The sequence below is a fragment of the Carettochelys insculpta genome, chromosome 5, assembly GCF_033958435.1.
Source record: "Carettochelys insculpta isolate YL-2023 chromosome 5, ASM3395843v1, whole genome shotgun sequence".
In the NCBI taxonomy this organism is placed as follows: domain Eukaryota; kingdom Metazoa; phylum Chordata; order Testudines; family Carettochelyidae; genus Carettochelys; species Carettochelys insculpta.
The window spans coordinates 86463117-86480924 of record NC_134141.1 but is presented as its reverse complement, the minus strand read 5'-3'; the positions used below and the strand labels follow the sequence as shown (position 1 = coordinate 86480924).

At 44.2% G+C, this 17808-nt stretch overlaps 1 protein-coding gene across 3 annotated transcripts in view; it reads right to left on the bottom strand.

Moving 5' to 3' along the window:
- AGGF1 (angiogenic factor with G-patch and FHA domains 1) overlaps window positions 1-17808 on the bottom strand; it is a 42824-nt gene that overhangs the window by 2104 nt on the left and 22912 nt on the right. For all 3 annotated transcript variants that reach the window (XM_074995447.1, XM_074995448.1, XM_074995449.1), the window contains exons 6-13: window positions 16863-17220; window positions 14275-14386; window positions 13039-13090; window positions 12759-12860; window positions 12211-12376; window positions 4033-4115; window positions 2328-2455; window positions 361-460 (exon numbers count right to left, since the gene is read on the bottom strand). In XM_074995447.1, coding sequence (XP_074851548.1) covers window positions 361-460; window positions 2328-2455; window positions 4033-4115; window positions 12211-12376; window positions 12759-12860; window positions 13039-13090; window positions 14275-14386; window positions 16863-17220 — 1101 coding nt within the window. The remainder of the gene's footprint in view (window positions 1-360; window positions 461-2327; window positions 2456-4032; window positions 4116-12210; window positions 12377-12758; window positions 12861-13038; window positions 13091-14274; window positions 14387-16862; window positions 17221-17808) is intronic.

The following is a 17808-nucleotide window of genomic DNA, read 5'->3' as shown; positions in this document are numbered from 1 at the left end:
TCTGGCAGCCCCAGGACCAGCAGGTTGCCGGATATTCAAATATTCTGGATAACAGACAGGTATACACCTGGCGCAACACTAAAGAAAAACAAAATTAGATGTTAAACAAAAAGGGAGTCAGAGTACTTTACCAACAACAGTAGTATTGTACACCGTAAACTTATACTGTATTTATTTGTGTTTACCTTCACTATACTGTACTTACGGAAAACAATTAATTTATTTATGGTTAAAATGATGGTTATTTGAGAGTTCTATATGACAGAATGCCAGTTAAGACAGAGTTTACTGTATCATGTTTGGCACAAATGCATTTTTATGTATCAGTGTTACTTGTAAAGCAAAGTCATATAAACTTACCGGATTCTTCATTCCGCCACCATCTTTGCCTAGTCCTTCTCCTTTTTTCCATCCCATCTTCTCCAGTATTTTGTGACCCTTGTTGCTATCACTGATTTCACTTTAAAGGAAATTAGAGTTATTTAATACAAGAGGGACAACCCAGAATTTTAACTCTACTCCTAATATTTCAAGTCAAATTTTCAAATGTGCACACTACTGCTGCTCCTGAAAAGTAGGCAACTGCATTTGTCATTACCTAGTATGCAAGCTGGAATAGCTGTTCATGTCTGCATACTAGGTGAACACAATGCAAAAGTGAAACTTTTTGAATTTGTTGGCGCTGACAAAAATTATTTCAAGAAACAGTAATTTTTTTCACTGTACCCTTGTAAATCTGACTTAGTCACTGTTTGCTGTGAAGATCGCCATTTTAGGTGAAGGATTTGTTCCAGTTTTGGTTAGCTATGTTTTCAAAAAAATAGAAGTTTAAAAAAAGAAAAAGTTTAGTAACAGCTCTGGTACTCATGATCACCAAATAAATTGTTTTTATATACCATCACTAGGACCACTTGATTCCCTTGCAGGTTAATACTCTACATCAGGGAAAGGCAACTACGACTAGTGGGTGGGCCACACAAGTGGCCTTCCTTTACCTCAGTGGGCCCCGGCACCCCATGGCGGTTTCCACTTGTGGACCTCATCTGCCCTTCTCTCCTATGCACTTCTTGCAGACTGGGGAACCAGAGCCCCACACTTACCTGTTCCTCCTTCTCCCTCCCAGCACTATCAGGGTGATGTTTGCACTCCATTCCTGCTCCTTTTCCTCCTCCCCAGAGCTGGAATGCTGCAAACAACTGCTATGCAGCATTCCAGCTTTGGAAGGGAGGGGAAGCAGTGGGGACAGAGCACAAATCAGGCAATTCACAAGCTCAAAGTGCAAGGAAAGAGGAGGAGGATCAGGTAAGTGCGGTGCTCCAGTGCCCTGGTGCATGACAGGCATGTAGGAAAGGGAGGCAAACGGAGGGTCCACAGACTGCAGGTTGCCCACCCCTGTGCTGTACTATTACTACACACCCTACACAACCCATATCCAAATCTCCTCATTTTTCCATCATAAGCCACCAATCTCTGCATCCATTATGACCACCATCAAAACCCTCTTCTGCCCACCAACTCCTACCATCTTATCTGCAAAGTCTCCCAATTGGTATCGTTTGCTGTTCTTGCCTTCTCTATGAGCTGGGTTTATTGTTAATCTCCTTTTTAAATAGTACAATAATAACAGTCTATCAAAAATACTTCATTGCTTTAGACCTTGGGTTGGCTCATGTGTATATTCTGCAGGTGCAATCAGAATTAAAACAGGGCTCTCTCCAGGTAAGGTTACATTAGCATCTAAAACAAATGTCAATTCACATGCCTTGCTACCCAAACTTCATGACTTTCAAAAACTTATTTGCCACAACTTCTTTCAACTGCCAGCATATGGCCCCCAACATTCAAATACATTCATTCAATTCCTCTACAACCTGCTCTTAACAACAATCTTGGTGAGATTATGGCCTGGCATAATTGTGTGAAACCAAGCATGATTTAGAAGACATTGATGTATGCACTGGGAGTGGCTACACGTTGCAGGTGCAGAATCTGAGTAGTTGTGGATGTTACAATTGGCTAACAAGCATAAGAACTGAGGTTGCTGTGGTTACTAATGTAGTTTAATTGGTAATATTTCCTCCAATTTATTGTGTTGGTAAGAAATGCACTTGAACAAACAATGCTAAATTAAAAGGTTTTCTGAATGGATTAAGGGTGGCTTAATGCAAATTTACAAGTCTGTGCAGTAACCTGAGCGCACTCACACCGTACATTCAGCCCAAATTATATTTCAGATTACCATTAGAAATTAATTTTATAATTACCTACAAACGTGCAATAAAAGTTAGTTACACGTTCGCAGAGCACCGAAGATTTTATAAACTTACACATGAACTGAAGCTGGATTATCATCCCTTTGAAATGTCCCCTCACTTCCCATGGTCTCCCTGCGTTTTCCTGCTCTGTCTTTGTAATTTGGATTTTTCACTGCTTTTTCATCTTCATATGCTGTATTCTTTGTAAAATAAAAAAAAAAAATCTATTAGGGAAAGAGATTATTCATCATCATTCAAAACTTCATTACCAAATACTGCAAAATTCTTCTTCAGTAGTTTCCTGTGACTACCACACGTTATTTGCAAGTGCCTCAGTTTTTTGTCAGCCTAATTAAAATTATTTCATCTCTGTAGTACCTTGTTCCTGCCATGATTAAATCTACATGATCTCCTAGCATGAAGTGTCAATTTTTCTTCATATTAAATATAAAACCATATTGTCAAACCCGTAGGAATGTCATGTTTTACAAATTTCTCTCTCTAAATAGCGTCTCAGGAATCTTGCTGCTCATTACTGTAAATTAATTTACTACAGCATGAATTAGAGATTCTATACTTGTACAGGCCTGCACTGGTGATACTCGCTTAGCTGCCAAGGTAAATGGACCCTGAAGACATCCTATTCCCCACATGAATGTGCATTTCAGAAGGGCTGCTTGTGACTCCACGTTAAGATTCGATTCTAAAACATCCTTAAAATTGGACAAATATGCACCCACTCATTACAAACATTTAAGAGAACCTGGGCACAAACAAACATGCAGACAAATACTGCGTGCGGGTAGGGAGGGAGAGAGAAAGAGAAAAAGAGAGAAAAAGAGAAAGAGAGCTCTTTCATATCCAGCAGTCCTGGCACTGGGAGGTTGCCAGATATTCAAATATACTGGGTAACAGAGAGGTATACATAGCAACGCATAATCTTATCTTGTTTTTCTTTAGTGTTAACAAAAAAAATGTATGCAGAGTACTTTTTTTTTTTAAACCAACCACCATATTGTACACTGTAAACTTACACTGTATTTATCTGTATTTACTTTCACTATAATGTACTTATGGAAAATGTAATTAAAATTTACTTATGGTTAAAATGTCAGTTATTTGAGAGTTCCAGATGATAGAATGCTGGATATGAAAGTTTACTGTACATATATGTGGTACATATATTTACATTTTAAAATATGGGTATGTATGATACATATGCTATTGATTGAAACGGGTATTATGCCACCACAATTTTGTAGCATGGCATGGAAAATATAAAACAATGGTTAAAAACATCTTTTAAAATAAACTCCTTAGGTCAAACTCAACCTACCTCCCTTCCCCATAAAGTTTCAGAAGGTTCGAAAAGGATGCCCATGTAGCCGCACTGAGCCACGAGCATTTGAAAGCGGCACTTTCGAAGCGCTGCGACCGGAAGCATCCTAATGCTAATGAGGTGCTGAATAGTCAATTCAGTGCCTCATTAGTTATCTTCGAAATGGTCATTTGCATGGCCATTTCAAAGTTTTGGCCAAGCGTAGCCACAGCCTGAGACACAGAGAGAACTTTCCACCTCCCCTTGTCTACTCCTCTTCCACTTGAGGAAGATATTTGTAAAATAGCAGCTGTAATTAGTGTGTGAAAGACTAGAAGTTCTCATTTGACTACCATAGTTTAAAAAACTTGCATGCTTAAAATCTTTCCCTATGAAAATCTATGGATTTAAATACAGATCACAGATTTCAAGAATTTCATATACTTATTATGAACTTACCTGTAAACCGTATTTCACCCGAATTTTTTTTAATGCTTTTCTTCTGACTACTTCTCTCTCTTCTTTGCTCAGCGCTGGACAAGCTAAAGGGAGTCCACAAGACTACATTTAACTTGGATAATCAAGTAATACCATACAGTACAGACAATATTATGGAAAATTTTGTTCTAATGAATGTTGTTCTATAGTTGCTAAAATTATGAATCATCAGTATAACATAGTATAGTCACTGGATGTAATATATTTAAGATTCCTATGTTTTATTTAGTGTATTCTTAGAACCTAGACAATTACTTACTGTAATAATATGATCAAGATATTGTATTCCTGTAACAAAATTAATTTCTGGGACACAATGGTATTCAATAACCCAAATCTTTTTTTATATATATATATATATATATATATATATATATATATATATATATATGTATCCTCCCTATGAATGGAGAGGAAGATAGATGCCACAGAGTACAGAAATGTATTCAGTAAGGCTGTTGAGTGATTAAAAATATTAAATGTGATTAATCGCACTGTTAAACAGTAATTGAATACCATTTATTTAAATTTTGGATATTTTCTGCATTTTCAAATACAATATGAAATGCAAAGTATACAGAGCTCACTTTATTTTTATTACAAATACTTGCACTATAAAAATAGTATTTTTCTCTTTGCCTAATATAATACTGTAGTTCAATCTGTCATGAAAGTTGACCTTACAAATGTAGAATTTTGTACAAAAAAATTAATTCAAAAACAAAACAATGTAAAACATATTGGCATTAAAGTCCACTCAGTCCTACTTCTTGTTCAGCCAATCACTACATTTGTGGGAGATAATGCTGCCCACTTCTTGTTTACAATATCATCTGAAAGTGAAAACAGATGTTCACATGGCACTGTAGCTGGCATCGCAAGATATCTGTGTATCAGATGTGCTAAAGATCCATATGTCCTTTCCTGTTTCAACCACCAATCTAGAGGATATGCATCTCTGCTGAAGGATGCTGCTCGATAATGATTCAAAAAAAGCACGGACTGATGCATGTTCATTTTCATCATGAGTCAGATGCCACCTACAGATTGATTTTCTTTTTTTGGTGGCTCAGGTTCTGCAGTTTCAGCATTGGAGTATTGCTCTTTTCAGACTTCTGACAGCATGCTCAATACCTCATCCCTCAGAGATTTTAGAAGCCACTTCAGATTCTTAAACCTTGGGTCAAGAGTTCTAGCTATCTTTGTAAATCTCATATTGGTACCTTCTTTGAGTTTTATCAAATCTGCGTGAAAAAGTGTTCTTAAATCAAATAAAAGCTACGTCTACACTGGGATGCTACATTATTTCAATGTAGCGAAATCGAAATAAGCTATTTCGATGAATAGCGTCTATACATTCTCCAGGGCTGGTGCTGTCGACATTGAACATTTGACGTTGGACAGCACTACATCAAAATAGGCGCTGCAGGGGAGCGTCTACACACAAAACCGGCCCAAATCGAAATAAGGGTGCCAGGAACAGCTGCAGACAGGGTCACAGGGCGGATTAGCACTTCCGGGGCAACAGCAAGCCGCTCCCTTAAAGGGCTCCTCCCAGACACACACAGCCTGCACAGCACACAGTCTGCAGAACCACAAGCATGCACCCGTGGAACCAGCATGGACCTCCAGCAGCAGCAGCAGCCAGAGGCCCACGCACCCGCCCCTGGAGGACCAGTGGCTGCCCTGCTCAGAGCCATGCAGGAGGCAGCTGACCATCTTTTATTTGAGGAATATGAGCTGCCCCCAGGGGATGAGGAAGCAGCCCCAGACCTTGCTGCCCACCCAGCCCCCCCCCCGCCGCACACACCACCGGCTGTGGAGATACCCCATGAGCATGAACTGGTGGGAGCGGCTGGTGCTCGGCGAGTGGGACAACGACCACTGGCTCTGGAACTTCCGGATGAGCCGGCAGACATTCCTGGAGCTCTGCCAGTGGCTCACCCCTGCCTTACGGCACCAGGACACCCCCATGCGACGTGCCCTGACAGTAGAGAAATGGGTCGGCATCGCTGTCTGGAAGCTGGCCACTCCAGACAGGTACCGATCCATAGGGCAGCAGTTTGGCGTGGGCAAGGCCACCGTCAGGGCTGTCCTCATGGAGGTAAGAGGACCCAGGGGGAGGGGGGGGAGCCCTAGCGGGGAGGGCCAGACACACCCTGCACACCCCTCACCGGTGCTCTCTCATGTCCTTCCCCTGCAGGTCATCCGCGCAATCAATGCCCTGCTCCTCCACAGGCTCGTGCAGCTTGGGGACCCGGATGCCACCATCGCGGGGTTTGCCAGTCTGGGCTTCCCAAATTGCTTTGGGGCCCTAGATGGGACCCATATCCCCATCCGTGCCCCAGAGCACAGCGGAGGACGCTTCCTGAATAGGAAGGGCTACCATTCTGTGGTCCCCAAGGCCTTGGTGGACAGCCAGGGCCGCTTCTTGGACATTTATGTTGGCTGGCCTGGCAGCACCCACGACGCCTGGGTGTTCAGAAATTCGGGCCTGTGCTGCCAGTTGGAGGTGGGGACCTACATCCCCCAGCGGGAGATCCCTCTGGGGGACACCGCCATGCCCCTCTGCCTCGTCACAGAAGTGGTGTACCCCCTCCGACTCTGGCTCATGCACTCCTACATGGGCCATGTCACAGCCAGCCAGGAGCAGTTCAACACGCGCTTGAACCATGTGCGCCAGGTGGTCAAGCGCATTTTCGGCTGCCTCAAAGGGCGCTGGAGGTGTCTCCTCACCCGCCTGGATGCAGGGCTCACCAACATCCCCCAGGTTGTGGGCGCGTGCAGCGCACTCCACAACCTGGTCGAGAGCAATGGAGAGGCCTTCTTCCAGGGCTGGGCTGTGGAGGCTGGCAGGGCCGACGTCCAGCCACCCGCTGCCCCCAGTCACCAGGTCGACCCTGAGGGGATCCGGGTCCGGAAGGCCCTACGGGCCCATTTTGACCAGGCTGCGGGGTGAACACTGGCAGGGCCAGCTGCTGGTGAGCCACCCACTGCAACCCCCATCCTCCACAACACTCCCTGCCCCCACACCCACACCACAGAGCACCCGAGAGCGCACACCCCCACACTTTTCTTTGAAAAGAATGGAAATTTTGTTTGAAACAAAACAGTGCAACCTTATTATTAAAAGAAGAGGGGGGGAACTAAGTACATGGGGGGGCAGCTACTAAATGGGGGTAGAACAAAAAAATATTTACATGGGGGGGGAATATGTACAAAGGAGGGGGACCTGGGGGGCAATGTCCTCGGCCCCGCACCCCCTACTGTCCAGCACCTGGTGGGGGGGGGCGCGACCCACGTCTGGGCCGGAGGCCCCATCAAGGCTGGGTGGGGGCCAGGAGAACTGGCAGATAGGGCCGGGCGGTGTCCGGAGGCCCATGGTCCCCCTCGGCAGCAGGCCCCAGGATGGCTGATGGTGGAGGGACGGAAGGCGGAGCAGCGGGCGGGGGGCCAAGTGCCGCATGATGTCCTGGAACGTGCCCATGAAGGCCCCCCAAGCCTCCTGGCACCAGGCCAGCGCTCGCTCCTGGAGATGGAGCCGCCGCTCCTCCACCTGCAGGCGCCGCTTGGACACCTCCAGCTGACGCTGGAGGGTGGCGAGCAGCTGGGGGTCCGTGGACGCCTGCGGGTGGCTCCGCCGCTGTCGGGCTCATCCTGGGGCTAGTCCGTGCTCCGCCGAGGGGCTGGGCTGCTGCGATGGCCCCGGTGGGCTGTCTGGGACCACAGATGCCGTGCCAGTGCTCTCCGGGCCCTCCGATGGTGCAGCTGCAGAACAGAGGCGGGAAGAAGAGTGGAGACAGCCGTCAGTCTGGGCCCTAACCCATGGCCCTTGTCCCCCGACCCCTCTGCTGCTGGTTCCCCATCCCCGTCCCCCAGAGATGCTGCTGCTGATGATGGGTGTCCAACCCCCCTCCCACCCAGGGGATTCTAGGTTCCGCTCCCCCTCATTCCCAGGGATGGGGCATGGCGCTGTCCTGCTGGGGGGCAGGGGCTGATGGACTCTTCTGAGGGACATGCCACTGCTGTCCTCGGGGCCATGGTCATCTGGGTGTGTGGAGGGCCCTGGTCATGTCCCTTGTCCCCACCCCTTAATCCCGGGGGTGTGCACCGGGGGTGTACGTACCTGACAGTCTGCTTGCACGGTCAGGGGACGCCCATCGGGTGGACGCCCTGCTGGAGCTGCGGGCGGGCAGGTCTATCAGCAGCCCCCCCATCGCTGGAGGCCTCCTCCTCCTCCTCCTCTGGTGTCCCAGGGGTGGGCTCCTGGGGTGCAGGGCTGGCCTCTGGGGCGGACTCCATCTCCAGGGCCTGCTGGGGCTCGTGGGCCGAGGTGTCAAGGGTGGACGGGGGGGAGGAGGTGTACCGGGGGCCCAGGATTTCCCTGAGCTCCCTGTAAAAGGGGCAAGCGGCGGGGGCGACCCCAGATCGGCTGGCTGTGTCCCGGGCCCGGGCGTAACCCTGCCGCAGCTCCTTTACCTTACTCCTGACGCGGTCAGGAGTGCGGGCAGGGTGACCCCGGGCAGCCAGGCCCTCGGCCAGCCAAGCAAACACATCCGCGTTCCACCTCTTGTTCCCCATTACCTGGAGCACCTCCTCCTCGCCTCAGAGTCCCAGCAGGTCCCGGATCTCAGCCTCCGTCCAGGAGGGGCCCCGCTGCCTCTTCCCCCACTGGCTGGCAGGCTGGGAGCCCTGGGTCCCCTTGGGGGGGTGGGTGCCCTGTGGGCACTTGGGGGGCTGACTGGCTGCCATGGGTGCAGGGTGGTGGGTTGGGGCTCTTGGAGGACGTGCAGGCTGAGCACGTCTGTGTGCTCTTGCCTACATGCACTCTCAGCTTCCTGTGCAGAAATAAGGGGGCAGGGAGCTTTAAGGAGCTGCTGCACGCGGCGACCATAGAGCTCAGGGGCTGGAGAGAGCGTCTCTCAACCCCTCAGCTGATGGCTGCCATGGAGGACCCCGCTATTTCGATGTTGCGGGACACAGATTGTCTACACACACCCTACTTCGATGTTCAGTGTCGAAGTAGGGCGCTATTCCCATCTCCTGATGAGGATAGCGACTTCGACGTCTCGCCGCCTTATGTCGATTTCAACTTCAAAATAGTGCTCGGCACATGTAGACGCGGCAGGCGCTATTCGAAGTTGGCACAGCTATTTTGAAATAGCCGGCTAGTGTAGATGTGGCTAAAACGTGGTGGGTCATAATCTGAGACTACCATCACAAAATATATGGCAGAATGCAGGTAAAATCACAGAGCAGGAGACATACAATTCTCTTTCACAGAATTCAGTCACAAAATCAACATGTAAGCACATCCTCTGGAATGGTGTCCGAAGCATCCAGAGGCATATGAATGTTTAGCATCTCTGGCATGAAAATACTTTGCAGTGTCAGTTACAAAAGTGCCATGTGAATGCCTGCTCTCACTTGCAGGTGATCTCAATAAGAAACAGGGAGCATTATCTCTCAAATGTAAACTAACTTGTTTCTTAATGATTGGTTGAACAAGAAGCAGGACTGAACAGACCTAGAGGCATTAAAATTTTACATTTTTTTTGTGTGCACTTACGTAGATTTTTTTGGTTACATTTGTAATTTGCACTTTCATGATAGAGACTGCACTACAATACTTGTATGAGGTGAATTAAAAATGCTGTTTCTTTTGTCTTTGTACAGTAATACTAGTAACTGTAGTAGTAGGCATCCTTCAGTCTACGTAGACTATGGATCGCGCTCTTTATAGTTTCAATTGAGGACTTCATTTACAGCGTCTACTGTGACTATGAAGTCCCACACGAGAGCGACAGTCCTTGCTGCATCTCTTGCAGATGTGGTGGGTGTCTGGCAAGTCCTTAGTGTGCTTTCTGTGTGCTCGCTTCTCCTCTGCTAGCTGTCTGATCCTCATCTCGCCCTTCTGAAGGCCCTTGTGTAACCCCTGCCTCCATCTGCTGCGGTCGTCTGCTAGTTCTTCCCAGTTGTCCAGATCGATGTCTACCTCTTGGAGGTCTCGCTTGCAGACATCTTTGTAGTGCAACTGGGGGCGTCCGGGAGGTCTTTTGCCAGAGGCTAGCTCACCATACAGGATGTCTTTTGGAATCCTTCCATCATTCATCCTGTGGACGTGGCCAAGCCAGCGGAGCCAACGCTGCCTGAGGAGGGTGTGCATGGTTGGGATTCCAGCTTGCTCTAGGACGGCAGTGTTGGTCACTCTGTCCTTCCATGATGTTCCAAGGATGCGCCTGAGGCAGCGCAAGTAGAAGACGTTCAGCCTCCTTTCCTGGCAGGCATACAGGGTCCAAGTCTCGCTGCCATAAAGGAGGGTGCTGAGGATGCAGGCTCTGTAGACTTGCATTTTGGTGTGAGTGTACAACTTGTTGTTATTCCACACTCTCTTGCTGAGTCTGGACAGAGTTGTGGCCACTTTTCCGATCCTCCTATTTAGCTCAGTGTCCAATGACAGGGTGTCAGTGATGGTGGACCCGAAGTAAACAAACTCGTGGACAACCTCTAACGTATAGTTGTCAATGCTGATTGATGGGGATTCAGCAACATCCTGACCGAGTACGTTTGTCTTCTTTAGGCTGATGGTAAGCCCAAAGTCCTTGCACGCTTTGGAGAACTGATCCAGCAGTTTTTGAAGCTGGTCTTCTCTGTGAGATACTACAGCGGCATCGTCTGCGCACAGCATGTCTCTGATGAGGACTTCCCGCACCTTAGACTTAGCTTTCAGCCTTGCAAGGTTAAACAGTTTCCCATCAGATCTTGCGTGCAGCAAGATGCCCTCCGTTGAAGATCCAAAGGCATGCTTCAGGAGGAGTGCAAAGAAGATCCCGAACAATGTCGGAGCAAGCACACATCCTTGTTTGACGCCGCTCCTGATTCTGAAAGCATCCGATAATGCGCCATCATATTGGATGGTTCCTCTCATGTCTTCGTGGAATGACTGGATCATCTTGAGTAACCGTGGAGGACAGCCTATCTTGTGGAGCAGTTTGAACAGACCATCCCTGCTGACCAAGTCAAAGGCCTTGGTCAGGTCGATGAAGGCTATGTAGAGTGGCTTCCTCTGCTCCCTGCACTTCTCCTGCAGCTGCCTTAGAGAGAAGACCATGTCAACGGTAGACCTCTCTGCGCGGAATCCGCACTGTGATTAGGGGTACACCCTCTCAGCAATCTTCTGGAGTCTGCCAAGGATGACGCGAGTCAACAGTTTACCAATGACGCTTAGGAGGGAGATTCCACGGTAGTTGTTGCAGTCGCTTCTGTCTCCTTTGTTCTTATACAACGATACAATGTTGGCGTCGCACGTATCCTGTGCAACCTCACCCTCTTTCCAGCACAGGCACAGTAGCTCATGTAGGGGTTCCAGGAGTGTGTCCGTGGCACACTTGATTACCTCTGGTGGTATACCGTCCTGGCCAGGGGCCTTTCCTGCTGCAATGCTGTCGATGGCTCTCTTCAGTTAATCCACAGTTGGTTCTTGATCCAGTTCGTCCATTACTGGTAGGAGCTCAACGGCATCGAGGGCTGCGTCAACCACAACGTTCTCGCATGAGTACAGCTCGGAGTAGTGCTCAACCCAGCGCTCCATCTGTTTGGCTTTGTCAGCAATGACTTCACCAGATTTGGATTTCAGAGGTGTCATCTTGTTCTAGGTGGGTCCTAAGGCCTTCTTCATACCCTCGTACATTCCGCTGAGATTACCAAAGTCAGTTTCTCTTCAGATCATATAAATCTTTCGCCTTTTTACTAGTAACTGAAAGTAATATAAAATGAGCACTGTACATGGTCTTCTGCATTGTAAGTGAAATCAATATATGTGAAAATGTAGATAAAAATCAAAGAATATTTAATACATATTAATTGGCAGTCTATTGTTTAACAGTGCCACTAAAACTGTCATTCCTTTTTTAATTGTGTGGGTTTTTTTTTTTTGAGATGATCATGTGAATCAACTGAAATCAACAGCCCTATCACCCAGTTGACATCTGGCAGGTTTCGGTTTTTTGGTTTTCGTTTTTCTTTTCTAAAGCTATTCGAAATACAAATTATCTGGTCCAGAAAAAAATGGGGACTACAAAACTGAGAATGTAAAATAACGTAAGAGCTACTGGCAATACCATGTCCATCATCACTTACCAGAAGAGTCCTTTTTCTTATCAAGGCGAAGATGTGCTCTGACCTGTCCTGGTTCACATCCATCACAGGTGTCACTGCCAGGGTGTATGTGGAAGGATAACACAGTTTCTCCAATCTTTACTTCATCCCCATGTTCCAGAACATACGGGTCACATTTAGTTTTAGGCTATAGAAAAAAAAACACACAATTGTGTCAGCTGTATTTATCAGAATAATTGATAAAATACAGCATTGCATGTATTCCACGATTATTGTTTATATGAGAGTCATTTTGTGTATTTAAATTGGTATCTTGTAACTACATTTTTAACTAGACTGAATTTCTCATAATTCCAAAATAAAAATGAAAATTTAACATAAGTACATGTAAAAAACTGAGCAGAAGCAAAGAAATGATCAATGCATAGAAGAGAAATCAAACAGTACAATAATCAGTGGTAATTTATAAGCCAGACTTTCATTTAAAATGGCCTCGTGACTGATATAATTGCATTACAGAAAAGCATATGTACCTAACTTTCCTAAACGCAGTAAGCTGCAATGCTCACCTGTAGGATCTGATTTCCATTAACAACTGTGCCATTCTGACTGCCTTGATCCACAAGAACATAGTTTTGCAATTCTTGGTCAAAATAAACTTCTGCATGAAACTACAAAAATAAAAGGAAATTTAAATGTTTTCACTGCATAGCACTCAGTTGACATATATTTATGCAAGTTTCAGGATGTATTTTAGCAATCTCTGTTACTGTAAGTTAAGTCACCATTTTGCAGGCTGTCTAACATGACTAAACTGAAGAGTACAAAAATAACTGAATTAAGAATTACCTTACTGACTCCAACTTCAGGAATCTGAAGGGTATGTTCCATATCTTTTTCTCTGTAAAAACAGGTAAGTAACTTAATTTCTGTCATACACTATTTTGTACTAGAGAGATTTAACAACTTTAAGAAATAACAACAAAGCTAAATTAAAAAGTTTTAATATAATCAGTGACTAGAAGCACACTTAATTCAGAAAGGAAACCTGATAGTACAATTTGTACGATCAAGAAGCTTTACAGGCAGGAAGCTACTGAAGCAATATATGATAGTGAGAATTAGGTTGTGTATCTTATTTCAACTATTAATACTAACCCATGCAGTAGATAAAGATGAGATAAATTAGGCTGAAACTGTAAACTTATCAGGGAAAAATGCTGAGCCCATGCAAACACACAAGTCCTATAAGACAATTGCTTTGGTTGTGGAGGGGCCACATAGGAGACTCCTGCATCCCTTGCGCTCTTCAGTGAGTCTCTACAGCAGTGTTTAGGGCACAGTACACATTTTTAACGTAAGGAGGGGATATGATGAGTGGATCTATAAACTACATGGATCCCTTGGCCAAGAGTACTGTGTAATGAATGGTCATCACAATCTAAGAGCCTGCTATAGTAACTCATGAGCAGCTGTACTGCTAGTAAAGGACTTCAGGATACAGGCTTAGAGTAATGGAGAATTTCCATCTACTCCAATCCCCACCAAGTTGCATACTACAATGTCCATTTACTGAGCTTGTGGAATCAAATACATATCCCACCATCAAATACTCCCAGCATACCTGACAGGGAGGAGAAATTTTGGCAAACAACATGGCTCTTACATAATATCACTACTCTTGCATAAACTACATCCAAGAGAACACTGATATCCACAAGGAGCAGTCAGAACTTTCTGAAGATCTCATCCAAGAGGCACCCATGCAAAACAATCTCACAATTAATTTATGTACTTCAGAGATGCAGAGTCAACTCTTCTGTAATGTGAATGTGAAAGACCAGAATTATAAATATCTGACACACTTCACTCTGAATTATATATTTTTACTTGTGAAAGAGGTACTTAGTGGCCTCAAAGTTAACATCTCTTTTGAAAATAGCTTTCACCAACCTCAGTGCAACCAATCACACTGCACTCATTTGTTATCTACAGGTACACCAGGACACGATGAACACAAACTTAGTGATTCATCATACAGGTGGTCAACATCAGACATGAGAACACAGATTACAGTTATTTTACCTTCCAATTGTAGCAGCTTTCACAGCTGTGATGATATAAAGTGATCCAGTCTGCAGTACTGGTGATCGAATTACAATTACTCTGATACATGGAGGCCAAATTCTCTCTTCATCTGTATTTATTAAAAAAAAATATATATATATATTACAAAAAGGCAAAGCCTATGACTGTGATCTCAGTTCTCTAACTTTCCAGATGTTTTCACACTTCAACTGCAATTAATTGGTACTGCCTGGCAAACTCCTACATCTATCTTAGCAAGTAAAGTGTACAAATACTTCTGCTAGAACACATTTGATTAAACTGCTCTTCAAATAGTATATTGTTCATTTCCAGACCAACCTATGAGTCAGAAATGTTTTCCTCAAAGTGTTGGAATGGGCTGCTTTGATTATTTTTATATGCTAAAGCAAGTATTTACTTCAAATCAGCATAAGAAGTTTGCAGAGGTTATTGACATGCTATTAATTTGTGGGTCATTAGAGATAGTTTATTAGGGATACACAGATTAACATCTTGTTTAAAATGTACATGCATACAAATTTCACAGAACTGGAAGGGACCAGAAGAGGTCAAGTCCAGTCTCCTGTACTCATAGCAAGATGTATCACCATCCTGACACATTTTTGTTTTTGTTTTAATCTAACCTGACCCAGAACCTCGACAGGCCCTCTTAAAGATTGAGCTCACAACCTTGGGTTTACAAAGCTTATGTTCTAACCACTGAGTTCTATTCTGAAAAGGAACTATGTAAAATATAATCCTCTTCAACAAACGTGCTCCACTTTTGCATTCAGAGTCATATCTGACTAGTAGCTAAAGTTTAGTTTTGACCACTCTAGCACTACAGACTCAGAATAGCTAAGAAAGGATGAGCTGTAGCTCTTCTTGTGCATCAAGAGAATTGTTTACTGAATTCCAATTGCTGGAGTAAATTATGTCTCTTCAGATATACATGGGCAACAGAATTGCCTTTAATGAAGTTAAGCAGGTGTAAACAAGAGCATAACTTGAATTACGAGTAAAAGGACAGATCAGCTTTCAGTGTCTTCATTACTCCGGTGTTGAAAAGCACACAGCTGGTCGTTTGAATCCTAGGTGGAGTTTGCACAGTTGATAGGTGTTAGAAAAACATTTTTATGTGAAAAAGGAGAAAAATTAATCAAGGTGTCAATGTAATAACCACCAACTTACCAAGATGCTATTTCTTCAATTACTTTTCAAACTACTATGTTCTAAGAATGGCTTTATTTTTACCAAAAGCACCTAATGCTGAGAGTACCCTTGTGTGTAATTCTGACACTTACCGAACCACTCAAAAAAACTTACCTTCGCAGTCAGTGCTCTTAAATGAAACTGCAATATATTATTGTATCACTCACATGGGATTCTTACCAAATAATAAAATAATAATAATAATAATAATAATAACAACAACAACAGCATTCTCAACCAGTAAGTTCATTTCATGGGGGATATAAAATTTTCAAACTGTAACCTGGTCATGGGGTCGCAGTACAGGACCCTCGCAGCTCTGTGGATTGGAACAACTGCACCTCCTTTATGCACTTTTGAATAATGATTATGGGCCAGACAATCCGCATAAAGGTCCTATGACCTCTTCCACAATACAGTCCCACTGCCAACCTCCATACTACTCTATCTAGAACCAACAATGAGGACACTTTGGCAATGATTACTCTGATTATCAGGTTGCATACATATGCCAACTCTTATCTGAACTAGCACACTAAGGACAGTAGTGCAGCTGTGGCCAGTGGCTAGCAGCCCTGATCGCAAACCAGCCTGAATCCTGTGGATACAGATTTGGGAGTGGCTAGCCCATGTTGCTGTGATCCAGGCCTCTGCAATTACACTACTCTGTTTAGTACACAAGTTCCAATGAGAGTGAGTGCAAGTATGTGAATGCAAGCTGGGAATCACTCATGTAACTGGTGGTGTAGACTTTTCCTTGCACAGCGGGTATAGAGGCCTCACTTTATATCCATTCCATGCAAAGCCACTCTATGTCCAAAGCAGGACTTCAACTGGTCTGGAGAGACTTGCTCATCTATGCTGCAGAGGGTGAACACTTCACATTCAGTGGATTATGTGGTATTTACAGGGAGAATGTTTATCAAAAACAGAAGTTCCATGTACCAACTGGAGAACTGATCCCAGAAATTACAATAAGCATAGTACTGATCTTAATTTTAGTACGTATAGATTACATTTTCTAGTGGATCCCTAGTTTAGCACTGCTTCCCTGTCTAGACGCTCCTGTTTCAACTTTTTCTACACGTGTGATATTCAGTCTGTGTATGCAGAGAAAGACTTCACAAAATAAAGATATGACAGTTTTACAAGAACAAAATCCATATTTGTTTTTACACCTAACAATCCTGGAAGGAAAAAGAATGGAAAAAAGCCCGCACTAAGTATTGCCTTAAACTTTTATATTTCACTGAAGACTGAAGTTTTCTGTTTTATTTTTATGAGTCACTAGCATTCTGATAGTTTAGTTTTTTTCAGAAGTTCAGTAAATAAATACACAGAAAATACTGTATACAAAAGCCATAATAATTCACCTTCATTTTCAGAGACTTCTGAATTTACACTCTCTTCACTTGTTACTTCATCTTCACTGGTGTACTCCTCACATTCAGAATCAGTAATTTCACCTTCTTCTGGCTCACTCTCTGTCTCTACTATTTTACTGTCATCCACAAATGCACCAGTGTCTTGTGTTTTTCTGTGAAGGCGTGAATTTATACCGTCTCTGATAACTGATTCTTTGGCTGGTAGCCTATTTCTTACATCAATGTCCACTTTAGCTTTCTTTCTTGCATTTGGAGATTCCTCTTCTTCAGTAGAGCTTACTTGCTCATTAGTAGTGGAAAGGCAATTCAGACTTCTGGGCGACTTCTGCTCTTCTGTGTCCAAATCCTGTAGAGGATTTATAGAGATCAAACTTGAAGAATTTAACACTGTCTTTAGGCACTGAATTCTTTTAATCTATAAGTAGTACAGATTTAAATCCCTCACTAGATGTTAGTTTGTAACTCGTGTCAAGGTATTTTTTTTGAAATAAAAAAAAAAAAAAAAAAGCTTGTGTATATACAAGAGAGAGGTTCCAGATGATACCTTTCACCCATTTCAAATTTATCCAAAATGTTACGGCTATCTTCAACGGCTGATCTTGTAACTATCACTCTTCTTCCAATCCCTTCAATGTCACCCTCTTTCTTCACAACAAACTTCAGGATTCTTGTCCTCACTTTCAAAGATCTGTGTAAATCCATCCCAAATATGTCTGCTCTACTTTCATCTCTCCTAATTCCTCTTTCCTACCACACTCAACGCCTATGCTCTTTCCTGTCTCCTCTGTTGTTGTTCATCATCTCTTCCTCTATTTCTGTCTTCTCTTTTTTCACATTGCTCCCTATGTCCGGAGCGCCCTGCTATGGTCGATGATTAAACTTCCTTTCTTCCTTCTTCCAAATTTGCATCTTTAACAAACCCTTTCATTACAAG